The sequence below is a fragment of the Acromyrmex echinatior genome, chromosome 16 (assembly GCF_024713525.1).
Source record: "Acromyrmex echinatior isolate Ae372 chromosome 16, ASM2471352v2, whole genome shotgun sequence".
NCBI lineage: Eukaryota > Metazoa > Arthropoda > Insecta > Hymenoptera > Formicidae > Acromyrmex > Acromyrmex echinatior.
The window spans coordinates 7831124-7852152 of NC_141867.1; the positions used below are offsets into that span (position 1 = coordinate 7831124).

At 32.1% G+C, this 21029-nt stretch overlaps 3 protein-coding genes across 6 annotated transcripts; 2 read left to right on the forward strand and 1 right to left on the reverse strand.

Annotated features, from left to right (window-relative positions):
- The first annotated feature begins 386 nt into the window (after positions 1-386).
- On the forward strand, positions 387-4734 carry LOC105143959 (GPI ethanolamine phosphate transferase 1). Its single transcript, XM_011052570.2, has 8 exons — positions 387-930; positions 1279-1499; positions 1575-1800; positions 1885-2170; positions 2269-2713; positions 2810-3146; positions 3350-3731; positions 3929-4734. The coding sequence occupies exons 1-8, from the start codon at positions 632-634 to the stop codon at positions 4358-4360; spliced, it is 2628 nt and encodes an 875-aa protein (XP_011050872.1). The 5' UTR covers positions 387-631; the 3' UTR covers positions 4361-4734.
- Positions 4397-8926, reverse strand: Sf3b2 (splicing factor 3B subunit 2). The gene is made up of 3 exons (XM_011052569.2): positions 8705-8926; positions 5174-7246; positions 4397-5029 (listed from the first exon to the last, which is right to left on the reverse strand). Exons 2-3 carry the CDS (start codon positions 7235-7237, stop codon positions 4961-4963), a joined length of 2133 nt encoding a protein of 710 aa, XP_011050871.1. The 5' UTR covers positions 7238-7246; positions 8705-8926; the 3' UTR covers positions 4397-4960.
- A 779-nt stretch (positions 8927-9705) lies between these two features.
- On the forward strand, positions 9706-20999 carry DPCoAC (dephosphocoenzyme A carrier). Of its 4 annotated transcripts, none has more exons than XM_011052568.2 (6): positions 9706-9935; positions 13908-14150; positions 14409-14734; positions 17533-17798; positions 18297-18550; positions 18876-20999. In XM_011052568.2, the coding sequence occupies exons 2-6, from the start codon at positions 13998-14000 to the stop codon at positions 18900-18902; spliced, it is 1026 nt and encodes a 341-aa protein (XP_011050870.1). In that variant the 5' UTR covers positions 9706-9935; positions 13908-13997; the 3' UTR covers positions 18903-20999. The 4 variants fall into 4 exon arrangements, with proteins under 4 accessions (XP_011050870.1, XP_087270930.1, XP_087270929.1 ...); XM_087414804.1 differs by lacking the exon at positions 18876-20999 and adding an exon at positions 10077-10192 and having other exon boundaries at positions 18297-18721; XM_011052567.2 differs by having other exon boundaries at positions 9707-9935; positions 18376-18550.
- The last annotated feature ends 30 nt before the right edge of the window (positions 21000-21029 follow it).

Here is a 21029-nt window from a genome sequence, read left to right on the forward strand (position 1 = left end):
TACGTATGTTAAACATTTAAAAAGTTTAGTTTTTTATATAAAAAATAAAAATAAAATCAAAAGATAAGCGTTATTTTTTATTCAAAAAATCATATTCTTTTTTTAATACTATATTTGTTTACATTTTATATAATGTTAAATATTAACAGTCGGTAAGTTATTGACAGTAAGTTATGGATTTATATTGCTATTGCATATTGCATAATATATATATATATGTATACATGCATATATATATATATATTGTGTGTGTGTGTGTGTGTGTGTGTGTGTGTGTGTGTGTGTGTGTGTGTGTGTGTGTGTGTGTGTGTGTGTGTGTGTGTGTGTGTGTGTGTGTGTGTGTGTGTGTGTGTGTGGTGTGCGTGTGTGTGTGTGTGTGTGTGTGTGTGTGTGTGTGTAGTGTACATAAAGAAAAAGAAAGCTAAAGAGAGCCACGTAAGATGTATGGAGTACAAAGCGCAACTAATACAAATTTAATACTTTCGTTCGATATTTCAAATCGATTTGTCAGTATATTTCTGCTAACGTAGTATGACATACACTGTGTTGTGTCAAATCTCGAGTATAGCTCAATCTTACAATTGTATATCTCGAGTACACCTCATTCTTGCAAATCTTAAAATTGTTAAAGATGTTTATAAACAGGAAAAAGTTAGATATCGCAGAAAGTGAATTGTCTGAAAGAACAGGAAAATTTCACAAGAAACGATGGCTCGAAATGAGCAACAATTATCTGTTTGCTCTGTGGGGATTAACAGTGCATTTAATTCTATTGTGGGGTGTATTAGATGTTAACTTTCATTCACCTATTATTAGAGGAATGCCAATTGTACCGGCGCCTAATGGAGCACCGGCTAAAAGGCTGCTTCTTTTCGTGGCTGATGGTCTGAGATTTCAGACATTCATAGAAAAGCCACCACCTTATCTCAGGTATCTTGTGGAACTTATTTACAACTTGTTTATTAATTAAAACTTGTTTATTAATTGAAAGGAACAAAGTGTTCTGCTATTTTATATAGTTTCATTTAATTTTATTTAATTAATGTTTTTGTTTGGAAAAGAATAAAAATTGAATTAATCTATCATGTTATATATATATATATATATATATATATATATATATGTATATGTATAGTATATTAATTATATATATATATATATAATATATTATATATATTTATATATTATATTTATGTAACATTAAGAATATTGATTTATTATGTTTTTGTTTTAATATTAACTTAATTTTGTTAGATAAAATAAATAATTCTTTTTTAGGGATGCAATGAAGAATAGAGGTGTTTGGGGAATATCTCACACAAGAGTGCCTACTGAATCAAGACCAGGACACGTTGCAATCGCTGCAGGATTGTACGAGGATCCTAGTGCCATTTTCAAAGGATGGCAGGAGAATCCAGTTGACTTTGATTCTGTCTTCAATCAAAGTCATACAACTTGGGCTTGGGGCAGTCCAGATATAATACCACTGTTTACAAAAGGTATTCTAAAAGAAAGATGCAACAGCATTGATATTCATTATTTCTCATGCTTATTTTGAAATTTTGAAAAGTTAGGTAGCAAACACAATGTTTATGGACAAAGTTATCCATCTGCATGGCAGGATTTTGATACAAAATTGAGTAATCAAACGAGACGTCTGGACTCCTGGGTATTTGATGCTTATTTGAAATGGCTACAGTCCTCAGTAACCGAGACAGTCATAAATCAAAATGGAATCATTCTGTTCTTTCATCTGCTTGGATGTGATACTCTGGGGCATGTTAAAAAACCAAATTCCAGGTATTCAAGTTATTTTAAACTATTGTTATTGATTACTGTTGTTTTGAAAGTACAGAATTATTAAAAAGAAAATTTTGAGATTAGAGAGTATGTGGACAATATGAACTATGTCGATAAGAGGATTGAAGAGGCTGTGAATGCGACAGAAGACTTTTTTGGGAAGGGCACCACTGTTTATATATTCACATCGGATCACGGAATGACCGATTGGGGATCTCATGGAAGTGGTTTGCCATCTGAAACTGAAACGCCGTTAATCACTTGGGGAGCAGGAATAAAATCGTCTGGCTTTCGTCAAGACGTTGAACAAGCGAGTATAACTCCCTTGATAGCATCCCTAATAGGAATTCCTATTCCTATAAATAATGAAGTAAGTATTTATGTATCATATTAAGATCAGATTTATATACTATATATTTGCTCATATATTGTATAAAATATTTATTCGTAAAATACTTTTTTACGAAGGGTGCATTACCATGGCAATATTTCAATTTGGATTATCGTGAATATGTCGCTCGTTCTTTAATCAGCAATGTGAAACAACTAATGCATCAAATAACAGAAAATCGTGTGATAAGTTGTCAAGATAGTGATTATACTGATTGGCGAGAGACACAGATAAATGATAAAATTCGTAAAGCCCAACAACATATCAGTAAAAGAAATATAATGGCAGGAATTCGAGAGGGCAATGACGCAATTAGTTTGAGCAAGGAAGCCTTGTTGTATTTTAGACAATATCAACGTATACGATTTTTAATATATTTATCAATAATGTGGCTTAGCTGGATAGTTATATTATTCTTCAAAATAGCTGGAGCAAAACGTCAATATTCGCGAATTTTTCTTCTACGATTAATAAACATTGGATTTCCATGTTTATTAATAATAATGTTAATTGTACATATAAGTGAGTAATCATTTCTAAACAAAATGTTTTAAGTAAAAATCAATGATTTTATTTGAAAAATGGACACTTCATTTATACATTAACTTTTACTTACAGCGTCTAATTGTAACAACTGGAGATTACCATGCTACGCATCCTTTGCTATAATATCTGCGTGGTTTGCCGTTACTACTTATATTACATCGACGCCTGTATTTGCAGAAACGAGCACACAAACGCTAGTCATAGATATTGGAGGAACTCTGTTACTACTAGTGATAATATTTGCTGGATTAACATATAGATTTGCTTTCAGCATAGGAATACTGTTACTCTTATTGATACGAGCAGTAAAGTCAGAAGATGTACCAACTTCTATGATTTGGACTTCGATTGCACTATGTGTATTTCCATTATTGCCTGTCGTTGAGCCATATCCACGCACTTATATTGTGTAAGTTTATCTCGCAAATATAATCAAGTCAGACATTTTTAAAATTATTTTAAATAGTATAGGAATATTGATCATAGGAGATTGATTAAAAAAAAATTTATCTTTTTTTATTTCTTTTAATTAATGATATTGGAAAAGAATATATATAGGAATTTTGTATAAAAATTTTTTGACTAATTTAATATCTTTTTTATCGTTTTCAGTATAATTGGTGTATGTATAGCAATAGCGATAGTGATTATTTACGAGATGTCACAAAGTCGGAGAATAATGGAAATTGTACGTCTAGTCATCACAAGTATTATATATATGGAATTCATTGATGGTCGGTATTGGATATCGTGGATTATCCTGCTGACTGCACCATTAAGCATTTGGTATCATCCAATAGAGAACAAAAAAAGAACGCTGGGCGTAATGCTCGGATTTTTCTGTTCTCTTACATTATTGTCGGCTTCTTACGAGCCGATCTTCTTCATGACTCTTACACTCAATTTAATTTCTTGGTTGGAAGCTACTTCAACTACCTCAAAGATCTCAGGAGAGCGAAATATCACAGAAGACTTGATCAAAGCGGCGTTTTTCGTATCCTTTTATCATCTTTAAGAAAAATTTTTAAATACCATAAGTTTTTTTAACAAAAGAGTGATATTTATATCTGGATTAATTAAAGATAATTAGATTAGAGCGTTAAAGAATTAATTTTCAACACTTCTCTCTTGATTTATACATATAATAGATAACTGTTATTACTTATATATATCCTTAACATGTTATTATAGATGTTATACGTATTATTGTGCTTCTTCGGCACGGGAAATATGGCGAGCATTAGTTCATTCGATCCGTCTTGGACGCGTCACTTTGTCACCGTCTTCTCTCCATTTCTAATGACGTCCTTGATATTTCTTAAACTTAGCATTCCTTTGATATTAGTGGGATGCGTGAGCTACTCTTTAGAATTGGAAGAATGTAAAAAGCCAAACTCTTTAGCTGTTCTCTTTTTAGGCGATTGTTTGTCATTGCCTTTGATGTATTGTGTCACGCCATATGGTAGTTGGCTCGACATCGGTAGCGCTATTAGTAAATTTATTATTGCTATTTCTCTTCCTTGTCTTTTTGTATTGTTACAATGTCTTTCGCGTCCACTTATGAAACTGGACTTTGAACGATTTTGGATCGGCCCACTATCTCAAAAGAAACATATCGTATAGAATTTTTTATATGATTAGGAAAATTAAACTAATAACTGTGCTTTAAAAGTATTTGTCTATATATGTTTGTTACTGTCATTTACATTGTAATATCTGACAAATTTGATAAAAAAAATCGAACAAATACATCTCTGTGCCTGTATGTATGTGTATGTATGCGTATATATATATATATATATATATTCGACTGTCGGCCTACTGTGTTTGTACTGCCATTACATCGAAATATCTGATAAATTTGATACAAATTAAACAAATATGTCTGTATGTGTATATATGTATTCGACTGAAATCTACATTCTCTTATATAATTTATTTGTAATACATAAAAATAGATAATTATATTTATTGGAAAATATACGTAATTATTCAAATATCGTTACCATTAATTACCGTTTTCACTAACATTACACACAGTTAATACGACCTTTCTACTGATCACTCATGTGACGTGTAAATATAAGATATAAAAAAAGTTTTTTTGAAAAATGTAATCACGTCAATGTTAAAGTGATATATTAAATCTAATTTTTTTTTAAATGCAATCTCAATCAATTTAATTTCTATAATACAGTACATATAATTAGAGAAATAATACACTTAAAATTTGAATTCTTTATATTTCTTAGATGTCTTTGTATCCTGGATTTGTTGGCGTTTGCGTTTGCTCTGCAACAGAAAAGAATCAATATAACTCAAAATTGACATAATAATTTTATTTTATTTAAGAATCAAATCTATATATTTACATGCATATCATATATATTATTTACATGCATATATATATAATAATATGCTATATATATATAATACCTTCTGTCGTTGTACATGATCTTGCAGCATGTCTGACAAGTCTTCTCTCCTGAGATGTGCTTGTCTCGATCTCATTGTCTCCTCATATCGGGATGCCATTGCCTCGGAGTCAAGATCCAATTCGCTAGGATCCAACGTCAATTCCACTGCGCCGTCCTTCTCCGCTCGGGCGTCACTTGCGCTGCCGCTGATGGCACCGCGACGTGCAGCGATCACGGACGGCGGTGCCTGGCCACCTGCCGCACCCGTCATATCGTATACGTGAGTACTACCCATCATACTAGCGCCCAGACCCTCTGTACGTCGCTCTTGTAGCACTGTATAGAGCGCGGGTGTGTCACCGCCTTCCATCTCGCTCTCGATCTTCTTCTTCCTCAGCTCGATGGTCTCTGGAGTCTCTAAGCCTGCCGGGATCGACGTGATGCCGCTTGGGGTGATCAGGCCTTCGGCACCGGGAGTAACCAGTCCGCTGGCATCTCCATCTCCATCCTTTCCTTCGCCGTCACCACCTTCGCCACCCTCCTCGGCATCCTCATCCTCGTCCTCGTCGCCTGATGATTCCGACTCAGGTTCACCCCACATTCCCCGATCTATTTCCTCATCCATCGCATCCGCGCCAGATGTGCGAGATATACCGAATACGTCTCCGTACAGTGGCCTTCCCGTTTCGTCTACTGGCGGTTTTCCCCATCCACCCGCGTGATAGCCGAACGCGCAACCTTCTGGAATAGGTGCGTTCAAGCCGGGTATTTTGAGATTCGGATAGCTCGGTGGTGGCCCGTAACGTTGCATAGCTATGAGCCATGGCGGCGGTACTTTCTGACAATTCGGTCCCACTGGCATGCCTAAAGCTGTACGCAGCTCATCCGACAATTCTCCAGGTTTCTTCTCTTTCAAGCGTGTCTCGAATTCCTTGCCCTCGTAATAGAGATCGCCGTGGATCGTCATACGTGGTTTAGTCTGCCACTTGAAGAACGCATCATGTAGCTTCTGGTAATCAATATCAATCTTGCCCAGTTTGGGTCGCGCTCGCTCTCGCATCTTTGCCTTTAATGTACGTGTGTCATCGCGTTCTTGTAAGCTTGCCCTCATCTCCGTGATCCCGGTGCGCTTTATAAAGTCTGGCAAATCGAATGGCGGTTTCTCTATTCCTCGTTTGCCCTGGAGATACTTGCGCTTGAAGCACCAATGCCTCGGCACTGGAACAGTATTTCGATGGGCCTTCAGCTGCACGAGTAACTTTGGATCTCGTGCAGTAACGTCGTGCATCTCCACGACATCGGGACGACCAACCAGTTGCTTCAATTCCGCCACGCTTAGTCGCGTCAGCCTTTTGAGCTTGCGCTTGGACAGACGCGGCGCACCATTCTCTCCTGTGCCCTGTTGCTGCTGTTGCTGATTCCCCTCGTCATCGAAGTCATCCAACAATGGTACCTTACTTGGTATGCCAGTGCCAGAGCTTTGTATATTTGTTACTGGTGGATACTGCCCGATGGGTTCACCCTTATCAGATGCATCGTTTGGACTCGGTTCTGGCTCCACCAGCTTAAACGCCTCAAAGACTCTAGCAAACTGACGGTACATAGGTTCCAAGTCATTTATACTTGGTATCTCCTGTATATACTCTATCTCTGGCATATCTTCTTTATTTATTTCTTTATTTTTTGCTTCTTCGATGCCATCCTTCTTCTGTTCAGAGTCCTTCTTCTCCGCATTGTGCCTTTTCCTCTTTGACTTTTTCTTCTTTTTCGTCTTGCTTGATTTGGATTCTACTTTCTCAGTCATTGGTTCCAGTTCCGTCATAACGTCTTCTATGCTCACATTTCTCAAAACATCCTCGCGATCGTCATTTGGTGATTTACTTACAGCAACAAGGTCGTAAAGGTCTCCACCTACTTCTTTGGCTCTCTCTGTTTTAAATGCTAGAGCTTGCTCCAAAGCAGCTGGTAGTTTGACAGAGCCGCTATCTCCATCCCCAACACCATTGTCAATATTCTGATTTGACAACTCCGATGGAGGAGCCACTTTCAAGCTCAAGAGACTCGGAAGAGTTTTGGCATCCATGCTAAACGACTGAAATGAAAGGTCTTTCTTATAACTCAACTATTTTTTACTTAAAGTAAAATAAACATTAGTATAAAGATACTCATGTTAATGTAAAAGCGATGAAATATTGAACAAAGTCAATAATCGAGCCAAAGATAGTTGATAAAATTAAATTAATATTCAATCAAATATACAAATTAAATATAAAAGAAAAATATATATATAAATATATTTATATTGAATAATTTGTATGTTCGACTGAATATTAATTTAATTTTGTCAACTATCTTTCTCTCGATCATTGACTTTGTTCAATATTTCATTGTTTAAAATAAATATGTTTGAATAAATGAGAAAATTCTGCAGCAAGTCTAGTGCAGTAATGAAAAACAAACCTTAAGATTGTGACAGGATTGCCATAGAAAATAAATTTAAAAATTCCCTGACTTTTCCAGATTTTCCAGACGAAAATAAAAAAATTTTCTATGACTAATATAAAATATGTAAATTCAAACATTTAGATTCAAGAATTGTAGGAAAACTATATTATTAAAAATGCAAAAAAAGCTTAGTAGCATAGTAAAATTTTGAATGCAAATTCAAGCCAGCAAAAAATAAATTAGTTTTGAAAAAAAGAATGCAGTTACAACGAAAAAGAAGGATCAAATAAAAATACTAAATAAAATATAAATTTGTAAAAATCATTTAAAGTTTCGAACTAAGTTTTGAACTCAGCGCAAATTTTGAACTATAAACGTCAGATATAATATTTAAAAAATTATAACAATTATTTGGAATAAGAGTAGTTTAAGGAAGTTGAGAGCAAATTTCAAAATTCCAGACTTTTTTACATTTTCCCCTGACTTTCTCCAGTTTTCCAGGTCTGTAGCAATCCTGTTGTTGTGAGCTCACAATAACACATAATATTCATAATCAGTAATCAACTAGAAATTTATTTGCGTGGCGTACTCCAACATGCTTCTACCATGCTTCTTCTTCTTCTTCTTCTTCTTCTTCTAAAAACCCTTTTTAGATTATCCTTTCTAACGCCAAGAGGATCATAGTGTCAAATCATTAGCTGATCAATCAACAGCTCGCTTTACTTTTTTTCTTCTCAGGAATTATGTTAAATTTACCATGCTTCTAGTTATTCCAACAGGACAAGAGAAATTGGAGCAAACCAACTTCTAGATATTCAAGCTGCAGACATAACTCTGTCCCTTAATAATCTATTATGAATATTATTTGTTATGGGCTTTCTACAATAAGCTATTTGACTTATTGTAGAAAGTCCATTATCCTAAACTTACAATCTTAAGGTTTGTCTTTCATTTCTGCACTAGAATTTTCTTACTTTTTAAAATTTCAAACATATTTATACGACGCAAACAAACCTTCTGTTTATTTCGCTTCTACAAACTAATCTACTACTGTAAACGTGATGTGACGATAGACGAAATATGAAGTTGAAACTTGTTTTCATACCTGTAAACGTGTCGAGCAGACGCGCGTATATATACGTCGATACGTATGGATCTTTATTATTCCTTACTTTTTACTAAACACATTAAAATTACACTCTCCGGCAATTAACTCCTTTTACACACATTCAGTAACCCGTAATGCACCATAAATACCATGAATGATCATGAATTATCTTGATTATAAGATCGGAAAGTCCATCCATTCCATCGAAAAGCAATGGAACATGATTAAAAACATGGTCAAATGCTAGGGAATTTAAAGTCGAAAACATATGTGCAGAATAATCAGCCAATCAAGTGTCACAAAAAAAGAGATGTCACATCGGAAGCCTATCAGTCATGAAACTTTATTCCTAGGATGGAAAGTGAAAATTTTTACCATTGAAATTAATGGAGAAATTTTTCACTTTAAATTTTTCGTGGTACATTAATATTTCCGATACAGTAGAGAAACTTCTTATGGAACGGAATGCTAGTGAACTGATTTCTATTAAGGGGCTCCGCACAATAAAAGGAACAAGGAACAGAGAACAGAGAATAAGAATTTCAACCTATCAGAAATCATATATTGTAGAATACACAGTTTCTGATAGGTTGAAATTCTTATGCTCATATTCATAGTCAGATTTTGTACTTAAGACTTCCTTAAGGCTTCTCTGTTCTCTGTCATACAATGTTCCACAAAGACAATTGTAAACCAACTTTAAGTCAACTATTCTAGACTGTGGTCCGATTCATGCCTACAACCCTAATGAATAGCATTCATCCTTGTTCAACTATATAGTTAAACAACAAGGACGAAATTCCACATTTAAACTTTGTGAGTATAAATCGCAGATGTCCTAAAGTCGATATTGGAAGTCTATAAAAAGTCGATTTACTGTCGACATATCGACGTTTGTGCTGTTAGAGCTGAGGTGGCGTTGGATGGCAAACACAAGTTGTATCACATCTATATATCAAAAGCTCCATGACGCAAAATCGGCCGCTAGAGGGCGCAGAACGCAGTCTCTGACGTCCGCGCATTGCGCACTGCTCACTGCGCACTGTGCAGCGTATCTGCACTGACAGTCAGCATTGTTGGTAGTGGAGCCAGTGGAAGCAGTCTGTATTCTGTAACCGTACAAAACCGTCGCGGAACTCGCGGATGGTCGACGGAGGAGAGGATATTAGTGAATACGTGTCAAGGAAATTCGATCCGAAATACTATCATCCGGTACGCAGGCAGTGAGGTTAGTTCGTTTATTTGTAACGTCGCAGAAAATATTAATCGATAAGCCCACGGATTGTATTTGACTTTCTGTTTTTCTTCCTCTTTATTTTTCTCGTTTTCGCTTCGACCTGAGATCATTCTAATCATCGGATTACTCCAGCTTTTTTGAAACGAAATGAAAGAGGACACTAAATGTTTCGACCGCTTTGTGTGTAGACACAAAATCAACCTGTCTGCGATAGATTCGAATCGACGATCGCAGCTCGAGTTAATCAAGTACACATCCGGCATGTTCGCCGTATTATATTACGTATACACTTGTTCTACGTTTTACTTGTTCACCGTTTTAGCGCACTTTGCACGGTGACTTATCACCTCTGTTGGAATTATCATAAATAGAAATTTTATCAAAAGTCATTTATATGTTTTAGCGGTGTAATTTGCCCTTAACATCGACATCTTGACCGATTGCTCTGTCGAACAACACAAAGTCCAAAAGTTTTGTTAAACACGTTTGTTAAACATTTTCACATCGTTCATTATCTATTATTCTAGGTTTAATAAGTGTTGTTATTTAATTGATATAATATATCAATATATTATTCGTAAAATTATATTGATTTATCTAAGATGATTTCTAACACAACATGATATTGACTTTGATTCAATGTAGAGTTATTTTTAGCATTTTGATCTGCCAGATATTTCTTTAATGAAACATTGAAAATTGGATAATGAAGCTCCAAATTTGATAACAAAATTAGTCGAAATTACTGATAATTATTAGTTTTATTTTAATTTATTAGTAGTAAAGTTTTACAGTAATTTTTATGTAATATTAATTAATATTATTTAAAAATGGTATATTAATGAAAGATATTATATCATCCGTATAATTATACAAAATGATCAATAGAAATGTTTATAAACGATTATTAGTCTAATTTTAATTTTTTAGTAATAAAATTTTATATGTGTTAACGAAAGGTATTACATAATCTTCTTAACGATACAAAATAATTAAAATTAAATTTCTCATTAATAATAATCTTTTGATCACAAATAACTTGGTATCTATTAATCACGCACAGATCGAAATGTTAACTATTTATCATTATCGATGTGAGTTATGATAACATTTATATACTATGATACATAATCTCGCACGCGTTTTACGTATCGCTATTCATTTCCTATGTCCTCGAGCAATGATTAACTCAATGTTTTTCACGTCTTTTTCATATCTTCGTTTGCAAACAGGTTTTTAAGTACACCAATAACAAGCGAGTTACGTAATATCCTCACAGCGCCACATTTTACAGCGTTTTATAGTGAATTACGATCATTCTAAGAATTAGATTTGATTTTCTTCTAATATGCGTCATTTGTAAGCAGAAAGTATAACGTATACCTGAAATTCTAATTGTGAATTGCATATGCAGCGAAAGTATGTACAGTGCATTTTCTTAGAACATTTTTTTATCGTAAAAATCCTTTATTAACAAATTATTGAAATTATTCAAAATTAATTTAATTAATTCATTTAATTTTGAAAAAGGAAATAAATACCGTACTTGGAGATATTTGGACTTAATCCTTTGTTTCCAAAATTGTTTGCCCTATCTTTGATCCCAATTTGTTAAAATTTCAGATGCTCGTTTCACGCTGCAATAGCGTGAAATCGTTGAGTTTGTTCCGGATGCAATCTCGCAAATCATTCCAGTGGATCCTAAAAATACTCCAACATCCTGGCTCGCTTAAGCAAATTATTTACTCAAATCTTCGCGTTAGATTTCTTAAGCTTTTATTTAGAGTGTTCTTCGAAAGGATATTTATGATCCTGTTTGGTAAATAACCAGTATGTTTCCAAATTGGAACATGAATATTCTTTGTAGTTTATCTTGTCGCATGACTATGCATAAATACAGTCATATACAGTGAGAGCAAAAAGTATTCACAAGTACGAAAAAAAAAGTCTTATTTGTAAAAAATAAACATTAATTAGCAATTTTATGAATACATTCTATTTTAACATAAACAAATGAGCTTCGCATGTATTTCTGATATTAGAAGCTAAATTTCTCGACTGTACGAATACTTTGTGAGTATCCAAACAATGGAATTTTTAATTTTCGTTTATTTTTCAGATGATATATTTTCTATAATTAATACACATCTTTTTGGTATATATAATTTTAAGAAATATATAGTCTATTTTATTCTTTATGAATTGTTAATTATCCAACAAGAAATGATCATCAATTAAACGTCGAATCGACATCAAATTGGTATTGAGATCATCATATCAATATCGATTCGATCACATCAATTCGATGACTCATTTCTCGCTGGCTAATATTTAATTTTTTTAAATAAATTTTTTTCAAAAAATATTTTCTCTGTACGAATATTTCTTGTACTCACTGTATATATATGTTGCTATATGTCTTCTCAATGCGTGATAATAAAATAATTATCATGCTGTGACGCGTGACAAGGACGCGTGCATGAAAGAGAGAGAGAGAGAGAGAGAGAGAGAGAGAGAGAGAAATTTCAAATATAATCGAAAAAGTTCTAGAAACTTCCTCTCAAATTGGGAAAACTTAAAAAGATTATGTAATTGTTTAGTACTCAATGTCTTCTTGTTTAAAAAAACGGATCAGAAATATTACACGTTTCTAAATATTTCTTAATATTTAGAAAGTTTTTTCGATTCGTATACAAAAAATTATGTCTGTTTTTGCAATGTTTTATTAATGAAAATTTATTGTTTAGCAATTATTAATTTATTGTTATGCTTTGCATATTTAAACTTTACATCTCGATAAAAATGAAGTATCAGTGTTGCAAATAAAATGATAGTTTTCTACCTTTTTTCAAGTTTTATAGAAAACTTCTTATCTCTCTGAAAGAATAGTAGCGATAATTTCGCTCCGCTGAAATCTCTCATAGAATTAATTGGCATAGCAACTGATAAAAGATGATACTTGAAGATATTTTTGTATCAACGATATATAGATGCAAAAAACGATTATCTAATTTGCATGTACATGCGTCATAAGCATACCAAAGATGTTTACGCGCGATACAGAAATGTTTGTAAGAATTGTCCATCTGGTTTTTTGCATTACGCATTTAATAAACTTTTGAAATTAATAACGAGAAAGACTTACAAAAACTGTAAAAGTTTGGATAATTGGAAGATAATTCTTATCAGCATCATAAAAATGCCGCTTTCTTCGTGTTCTAATTATTATTCATCATTTAAGTCTCCATTTTTACATTTACAATATTTCAACAAACAATCACGTTGAAGTGTTTGAAGAAAAATATTGTTCTTTGCTCTTTAGTACAAATTGTGTCAATTTTCCACAACTTTAAACGTAAAATATAAAATATAATACATTTTAGAGTGAATGTTATCGTCGATATGAGAATTATTTCCTTCAGAATTTATTATAAACTTTTAGAGATTGCCATATTTGTAGAGTGTAAGTCACATAGTTTGTACTTTGATCTTATCGACGTCAATGTTACCTAACTATAAACACACGATAGTTAAATTTAAGTTCCTAATCTACTTCTTGCGAGATGTATGTACATTTCTGACATTCCTTCTTTATTAGTTTACTATTCTTTCTTCAAATTCGATTTTCTTTATTGAATTTGAAACGTTTGTATATTAAATGTTTATATTGATTGGATATTAAAAATAGATTAATTAGCAATTAGCTTTGCCTCGTAATCTTTCTCCTTTGGCAATTTTCTCTTTAAAAAAATTCTTGAGTCAGAATATTTTGATTATTTTTAATCATAAGGAATTATAGGGAATTTAAAAAGATAGAAAAGATTTTTATTCTATCTTTAATTCTCTTAATTTTTAAGCTTTTCTAGTGTATCGATTTAAATGTTCAAGTTATAAGATTCCAAAATTTATTTTTTCTGCTTAATTTCATATTACTTAATTTTCATAAAGTAAATATATTTACAGTGTCATCTTGTATCGGTATTAATGATACGAAAAGGAAGACTGTGATCTCTGTATGAGAAGCCATCGGTAACGGAATTCGGTGTGCCAGAGATGAGCGGGCATGCAACCCGTTCTGGAGAGGGTGGTCAAGCGGTTCTCGAACGTATTCAGATGTCCGTATTGCCGATCGCTGGAAAACACACCTCTTCGACATTACCTACCACATCGACTCCATCAATGGAGAGGCAAGATGTGAATATTACAGTAAGAAAATACATTTAACTTTATATTCGTTAAAATATAAATAAATGTCTGTGTACAGAGTGAGATGTATCATAGTTGTATAAATGTTTAAATTCTTCCATAATTAATACAAAAAAAAACTTACATTAAAGATGTATATTTTAATGTAACATTATAATAGTTGTGGGCTAACAATACAGTTATAATTAATAATTATATTTGTTATTCATCTTTTAATCCGATAATAAAAATAATTTCATATATATATATACGTTATAGAGCAAACAAAAAAAATGCATCGGAAAGGAGATTTCCAATACTCAAAGAGTCTGGACGAGTCTGGTATCCGGTGCGATAGCAGGAGCTTTAGCAAAGACTACGATAGCACCATTGGATCGTACGAAGATTAATTTCCAAATTTCGAAACAACCCTATTCGGCCAGGGCAGCGATAGGATTCCTAACTACAGCGATGCGTACTGAAGGTCTTCTCAGTTTGTGGCGTGGAAACAGCGCTACCATGGTCAGAATAGTACCGTATTCGGCGGTGCAGTTTACAGCGCACGAACAGTGGAAAAGAATTCTGAATATAAACGGCATGGAAAGGTATTATTCAAAAACTTTTTTTAGTCTCTTAGTATATTCCCCGGGTTTGATTTTTCAACCCCATTTGAAGAGGTCACAGTATCATGCATATCAATTTTTAGACTCTTCGGGGAGCAGAGGCTCGCTTATGTTTTTACATTTAGTAGTAGTTTACATTCTTACTCCTTTGAGTTGTTTGTCAACACTCGAAGAGTCTTACAGTTTAACACCGAATCCGAACGGTGACCGCGAAAAAATCACATATGCGGGGCACAAGTGAGATCGAACTCAAATCCACAGATCACGAGTCAATCGCACTGAGCGACGAGCCACTCGGCGCCCCAAAAACATCTTTAACAAACAAAATAATCATTATGATTTCAGACTTGCCTATGAGAATAGAGTCACTATTCTCATTTTACTTATTTTGAAGAAGGCTCACTTTTGCTCACTTTTTCAGTAAAAACTCACTATTCTCACTTTTTTCCGACAAAATTGTATTATTTCTGTGTTTGCTATAATTTCTGTCTAATAAGTCATACATTTTTTAAAATTTTTGCGCGTTTTCATTCCTTTTTTCTGTGAGTAGATTTGAATAATTTGAATCTTCTGCCATATATGGCGATAGAATTCTTTTATTTTATTATTGATTATTTAAGGACGGTTTTCATTATAATTTACAATTATTCCAATCTACTTAAATCAAATCAATTTATTGAACGCTAGTCATGAAAAGTGTTGCCATGTTACCATAAGTACATGTAAGGTAATAGCTTTATCAATATGAGAAACTTATTAGAAAATGTGATATTACGTGTACAAATGCGTAAAAGTTATTGCAATATTATACTAAATAATATTGGGCCAAAGAAAAAGTTCTGTGGAATTTTATTAGCTTAAATTATATATAGAATATATTTGTTGCGAAATTTTCGATTACCTGACGTGAAAGTTTTTTTTAAAAGTTCGTTTTTAAAAAATATTTCTATGACTTTGTTACCAAGTTACAGATTAAATAAAAAAGCATTCTAATCTAATCTCTTTTGATTGCTCATAACTCCGTTAAAAATCATCGTACCGTAATTAATAAAACCGATTCTTAAAACTGAAACTTTACTCTATCGAATAATATCATGCTAATTTTTTAAATGTAAAATATATAATTATAACAAACGTGGTTTATAAATCAAAACTTACAAAAAGAAGAGTATAAAACCACAGCAAGATATTGTTTGTGATATTTAATAAATCATTACATTAATAAAAAATTTTTTTAGATGTTTCTGGCCATCTTCAGTAAAATAACAAATATCGGTAAAACGCAGAATTTACATAAATCTGACATTAAATTCAAAATATAAATATGTATAAACGTATTCTTTCATCTTGTAAAGATGGCATCATAAAACGTGGTTGCAGCGCCAATTATTATATTGCAAATTATGAAAGAACAAATTAAATAATAATACATGTCACGACGAATTTCCATCTGCGTGAGGAAAATGCTTAAGATTCATTTATTTTATCTGTAAAACAAAATCTGGAAATTTCTGTTCTACATAATTTGCAATATGATAATTGACGATAACTTTTACAAGATGAAAGAATACGTTTATACATATTTATATTTTTGACAGCTGAATTTAATGTCAGATTTATGTAAATTCTGCGTTTTACTGGTATTTGTTATTTTACTGAAGATGGCCAGATTGTGGCCGAAACATCTAAAAAAATTTTTTATTAATATAATGATTTATTAAATATTACAAACAATATCTTGTGCTGTGGTTTTATGTTCTTCTTTTTTAAATGTAAAATATATAGGAATTTAAGTACAAAAATGTGATATTACTATTGTTATGACCATTGCGCAATGTTATATAACAGTAAACCATATTTATTAGCTCAAATTTATATATTTCATTTTTTTTTAATTGGCAATTATATCACTCAATGAGAGCAATGTTTCAGCTTTAAGAATCTGTTTTTTTAATTTCAGTACGATAATTTTTAATGGAATTATGAGCAATTAAAGAATGTTCTTTTTTACTTAACTCGCGAATAACTGAAAAAATCATAAAAGTATTTTTTAGAAACGATTTTGTAAGGAAAACTTCAAACGATATAGATAGTCGAAAATTTTCGCAAATTTTTTTGGCAAACCCACAAAGTAAGAAGAAAAATTTTTCTTTTTGTCAACTTGTAATTTTCTTTTATATAAAAATTATAAAACTCACATAAATTCAAAAAATATAGTCACCATTCAAAAGTAGAGATTTCAAGTTTCAAAATAATTTTTTTTTTTAATTTAAATTTTATTCGTTTTCTATGAAGATATTGTATACATAATTTTGAGCTAGCAAAATACCGCAGAACGCTTTTTCTCCAATAATAACTTTGTTTCCAGATACTTTCATTCCTAAGTTGTTTCAGTTTTTGAATTTAGATACTATTGTTATTAGAACTTTGTCGTCTTTTCTGCCGAATGTGTTGAAACATGTATTTTTAACGATACCGTTTTTAAAATTCAAAAATGCTTTTAAATTTAATGGAATATTAAATAATGAAAATATCACCGTCACAGGATAATATATTCAAAATAATAATGTACTAATTATTAGATACCATTCTGTACAATTTTAATCAAACCTAAAACAAACTACCTTGCAGCGTTTAAAAAAATTCACTTTTCTCTCACTATTTCGAATACAAGACTCACTATTCTCACTTTTTTGGAAGCACTGAGCCAGCGGCAAGCCTAATGATTTAAATGAAGCTATTATATGCAAATTTTATTCTAGTGTTATGAATATTTACAGAGAAAAGCCATGGGCGAGTTTCCTGGCCGGTGCACTCGCGGGTGTAACGTCGCAGACTATGACTTATCCATTAGATTTGATGCGAGCAAGAATGGCGGTAACTCTAAAGGCCGAATACAAGACTCTACGCCAGGCGTTCTGGCGAATGTATAAAGAAGAGGGAATATTGGCGTCCTATCGTGGTTTCACCGCTACAATCCTCGGTGCCATCCCATATGCCGGTTGCAGTTTCTTCATATACGACTTGCTGAGAAACTTACTGTCTGGTGAGTTTCCGTTCACACGATGAATTTCTTTAACGCCCGTCGACGGTGGCGGTGCTTGTACTCACATACGAGGGTCGTTCGATAAGTCTGGTAAATCTTTATAAAATGTGTAACAATTCATTTGATGACGTGACACCTAAAAATTATCACTCTTTAAACTCTTCTAAATCAAATGTCAATTAGAACTGCTTAATTTCTCGCTCGCTTTAAACAACTATCAAACGTGAACAACGCATCAATTCTGGTTGAAATTTGGAAGAGTTTGAAGAATGATATTTTCCAGGTGTCACGTCAAAAAGATTTACTCATAAAGATTTATCAGACTTATCGAATGACCTACGTACATACACACATACACATACAATATGCGAAAAAAAGACAATCGAGGGTTATACGAATGAGAGTGGCTGTTGTATATGATCGTAAAGCAGGGTACCGATGGGGCACGTCGGGGGCACCCTGTTTCCCCTGATATTGCGACGGTACTAACTTTAATAGCGACGCGAGACAAGCCCGACGGTGTATTTCGAAGTGCTGCGTGCTTCATGTTCGATGATGGCTACGTGTCGATGAACAGTGTACACGGTGACTATTCCGGGATTCTCGACCTCGCTCATTTGTGGCGGCATCGCTGGAATGGTCAGTCAGACAAGCAGCTATCCACTGGATATTGTGCGGCGGAGAATGCAGACGTCAGCGATCAAGGGCCAGCATTATCACACGGTCACGTCGACTATCCTGAAAATTTATACGTGAGTATTCATGCATCATTTAAAGATAATAATTGTGTACAGCAAATATCTAATTATATTGAATAAATGAATGTCAGTAAAGTTAATATTAAAATAACTTATAATATTAAAATAAAAAAAAAACAAAAAAACAAAATATTTTTTTTAATTTCAAGAAACAAAAGAAAAGAATTTAGATTTATATTTGATAATACACTCATTTACAGATACATAAAAATTGACACATAAAATACATTTAATAATAATTTGCAATTTTTTTTATAATAAATGCAATTTCATATTTATACAAAATTATGTTGATCAATTATCGTTGTGCATGTTACAGGGAAGAAGGAATAATGGCTTTTTATAAAGGCTTAAGCATGAATTGGGTAAAGGGTCCTATTGCTGTTGGAATAAGCTTTGCCACGCACGATACAATACGAGATACATTGAGGAAAATAATTTGTGAAGATACATAAGAGATTAATGAAATAAACATTGAAAGTTTGGGGTTATTACGGAATAATACCAACCAATAATTATAATTAATATAATTATATTTAATTATATTAATTATAATTATTGTTTGACTATTATGTCCAAATACACTTATATAATTATTAATTTTCATTTATATAATTATATAAGTAATAATTGTAATTATGAATCATTAATTAATCATAAATTATGATTAATTAACAATCATAATTTCATCATTTAACACGAATCATAATGAATCAATATGTCAGTGTATGTTTTCTCAAATTTTCGCTTGACAAAAGAAAAAAAATGATAATTCGTGCACAAAGTGTCATCAATGGCAAGAAATAATATTGCAATAGATGCATTATTATCAATACAAATAATTAGTTTGTTATTTTACGAGGGTATTTTACCAAAAGTCAACACAGGAGATCATTAGTACAAATTGTTAAATATTATGTACATATTGTTATTCCAAACATTATAGAAATCGTTGAACAGTTGAAGAGATGCAATACTTGTAGATCTATATATCAAATCGTACTATAAATATTATGTGTAAATAAAGGTACGATTTTTAGCTTATCTTAGATATCTTCAGATTAGATATCTTCAGATATGATTAAAACAGTTTATATAAAAATATGACTTTTCTGACTTGCCTTAAATATTTTACAAGTTCTACAATAAAAGTAAACAAACAATGATATAATTTTCATTCGAAATCGTGTATATGACACATTTATTTTAAAGATTGAAATACTCAAGAGTATTGATGATTCTCGATGATTTTTTTAAAAGCCTGTGTAAAATAGAAATATTGTACAGTTTTTAAGATAAGTTGCACTTGAAATTGACATTTAGATTTTATTTGATCATTATGCTTATAGTATAATTGATTGATTTATTTTGATGCTGCAATGACTAATCTACATCTTTTTCTTTAAAATAGACTGCAATTGATAGCGACAATAAAATTTAGAATGTGAAACATCGTAAAAAAATAGATATAACGTTATATTGCTATGAATCTATATTATAATTAATTACTGACAACAGTATCTACATTACAATTGATTAAGGCTCCTGAGAGTACTCACTCCAGCCATATTGAATTGTGACGTCATAAGCAAGAAATGATATTTTGGTTTTTCTTGCATACCATTTAAATAAAGAGAATTTGGATGAAATGAAATGATGAGATCGCTTTAAAACTTATAAAAATGGATGAAAACTATCCTTATCTCTCTTGACAGTCAGTAAATAGTTAAAAAACATAAAGTGCGCTTACTAGATTTTATTCAATGCGCATGCATTATCTATCTTAATTTCACACCTTTTTCGATTCTTTACTGATCTTATCAGGGGAGATAAGGAATCTTCGTCCATTTTTACAAGGGTTTTAAAACGATCTTATCATTTCATTTTATCTAAATTCTCTTTATTTAAAAATGGTACGCAAGAAAAATCAACATGTCATTTCTCACTTATGACGTCACGATTCAATGACTGGAGTAACTATTTAGGAGCCTTAATGTAAAAAAAATAGATTTGTATATTTGCTTTAATTACATTTGAGCATCTTGCAATTAAATATTTTCACATATCTTGTATATATTTTTAAAGGCCGTATTATATTTTATGTTGAAATATGTAAAATAAATGTGATAGAAAAAAAGAGAATCGTGGTCGCATGTTGTCGAAGATATTGTTTTATAGTCGATGCAGAAAATCATTACCTTCTCTATATTTTGCAATACTTAATATTTAAACAGAATTATTAATAAATTCTATCTCTTTGATAGAATGCATATACGTTTTCTAGCGATCAGTTTTCGAAAATTTTCAAAATTGTAAATTACAACACACACATTACATTGTAAAAGATTATTTATTCTTAATAATTTTATAGCTTGTTTGTGATCATTGTATTGGTTATATATAATGTAAAGTCATTTAGTAAATATATAAATTTTATACAGTGTACAGTTTTTTATTTCACTTATATCCCTGT

What these genes read in the sequence shown, in the direction of transcription:
- LOC105143959 (XM_011052570.2), top strand. Translation starts at nt 632, where the DNA reads ATGTTTATAAACAGGAAAAAGTTAGATATCGCAGAAAGTGAATTGTCT. An exon ending in AAGCCACCACCTTATCTCAG is followed by an intron (nt 931 to 1,278) that starts GTATCTTGTGGA and finishes ATTCTTTTTTAG; the next exon opens with GGATGCAATGAAGAATAGAG. An exon ending in TGATCAAAGCGGCGTTTTTC is followed by an intron (nt 3,732 to 3,928) that starts GTATCCTTTTAT and finishes ATGTTATTATAG; the next exon opens with ATGTTATACGTATTATTGTG.
- Sf3b2 (XM_011052569.2), bottom strand. Translation starts at nt 7,237, where the DNA reads ATGGATGCCAAAACTCTTCCGAGTCTCTTGAGCTTGAAAGTGGCTCCT. An exon ending in ATCATGTACAACGACAGAAG is followed by an intron (nt 5,030 to 5,173) that starts GTATTATATATA and finishes TTTCTGTTGCAG; the next exon opens with AGCAAACGCAAACGCCAACA.
- DPCoAC (XM_087414804.1), top strand. Translation starts at nt 13,998, where the DNA reads ATGAGCGGGCATGCAACCCGTTCTGGAGAGGGTGGTCAAGCGGTTCTC. An exon ending in AATATAAACGGCATGGAAAG is followed by an intron (nt 14,735 to 17,532) that starts GTATTATTCAAA and finishes GAATATTTACAG; the next exon opens with AGAAAAGCCATGGGCGAGTT. An exon ending in GCTGAGAAACTTACTGTCTG is followed by an intron (nt 17,799 to 18,296) that starts GTGAGTTTCCGT and finishes TAACTTTAATAG; the next exon opens with CGACGCGAGACAAGCCCGAC.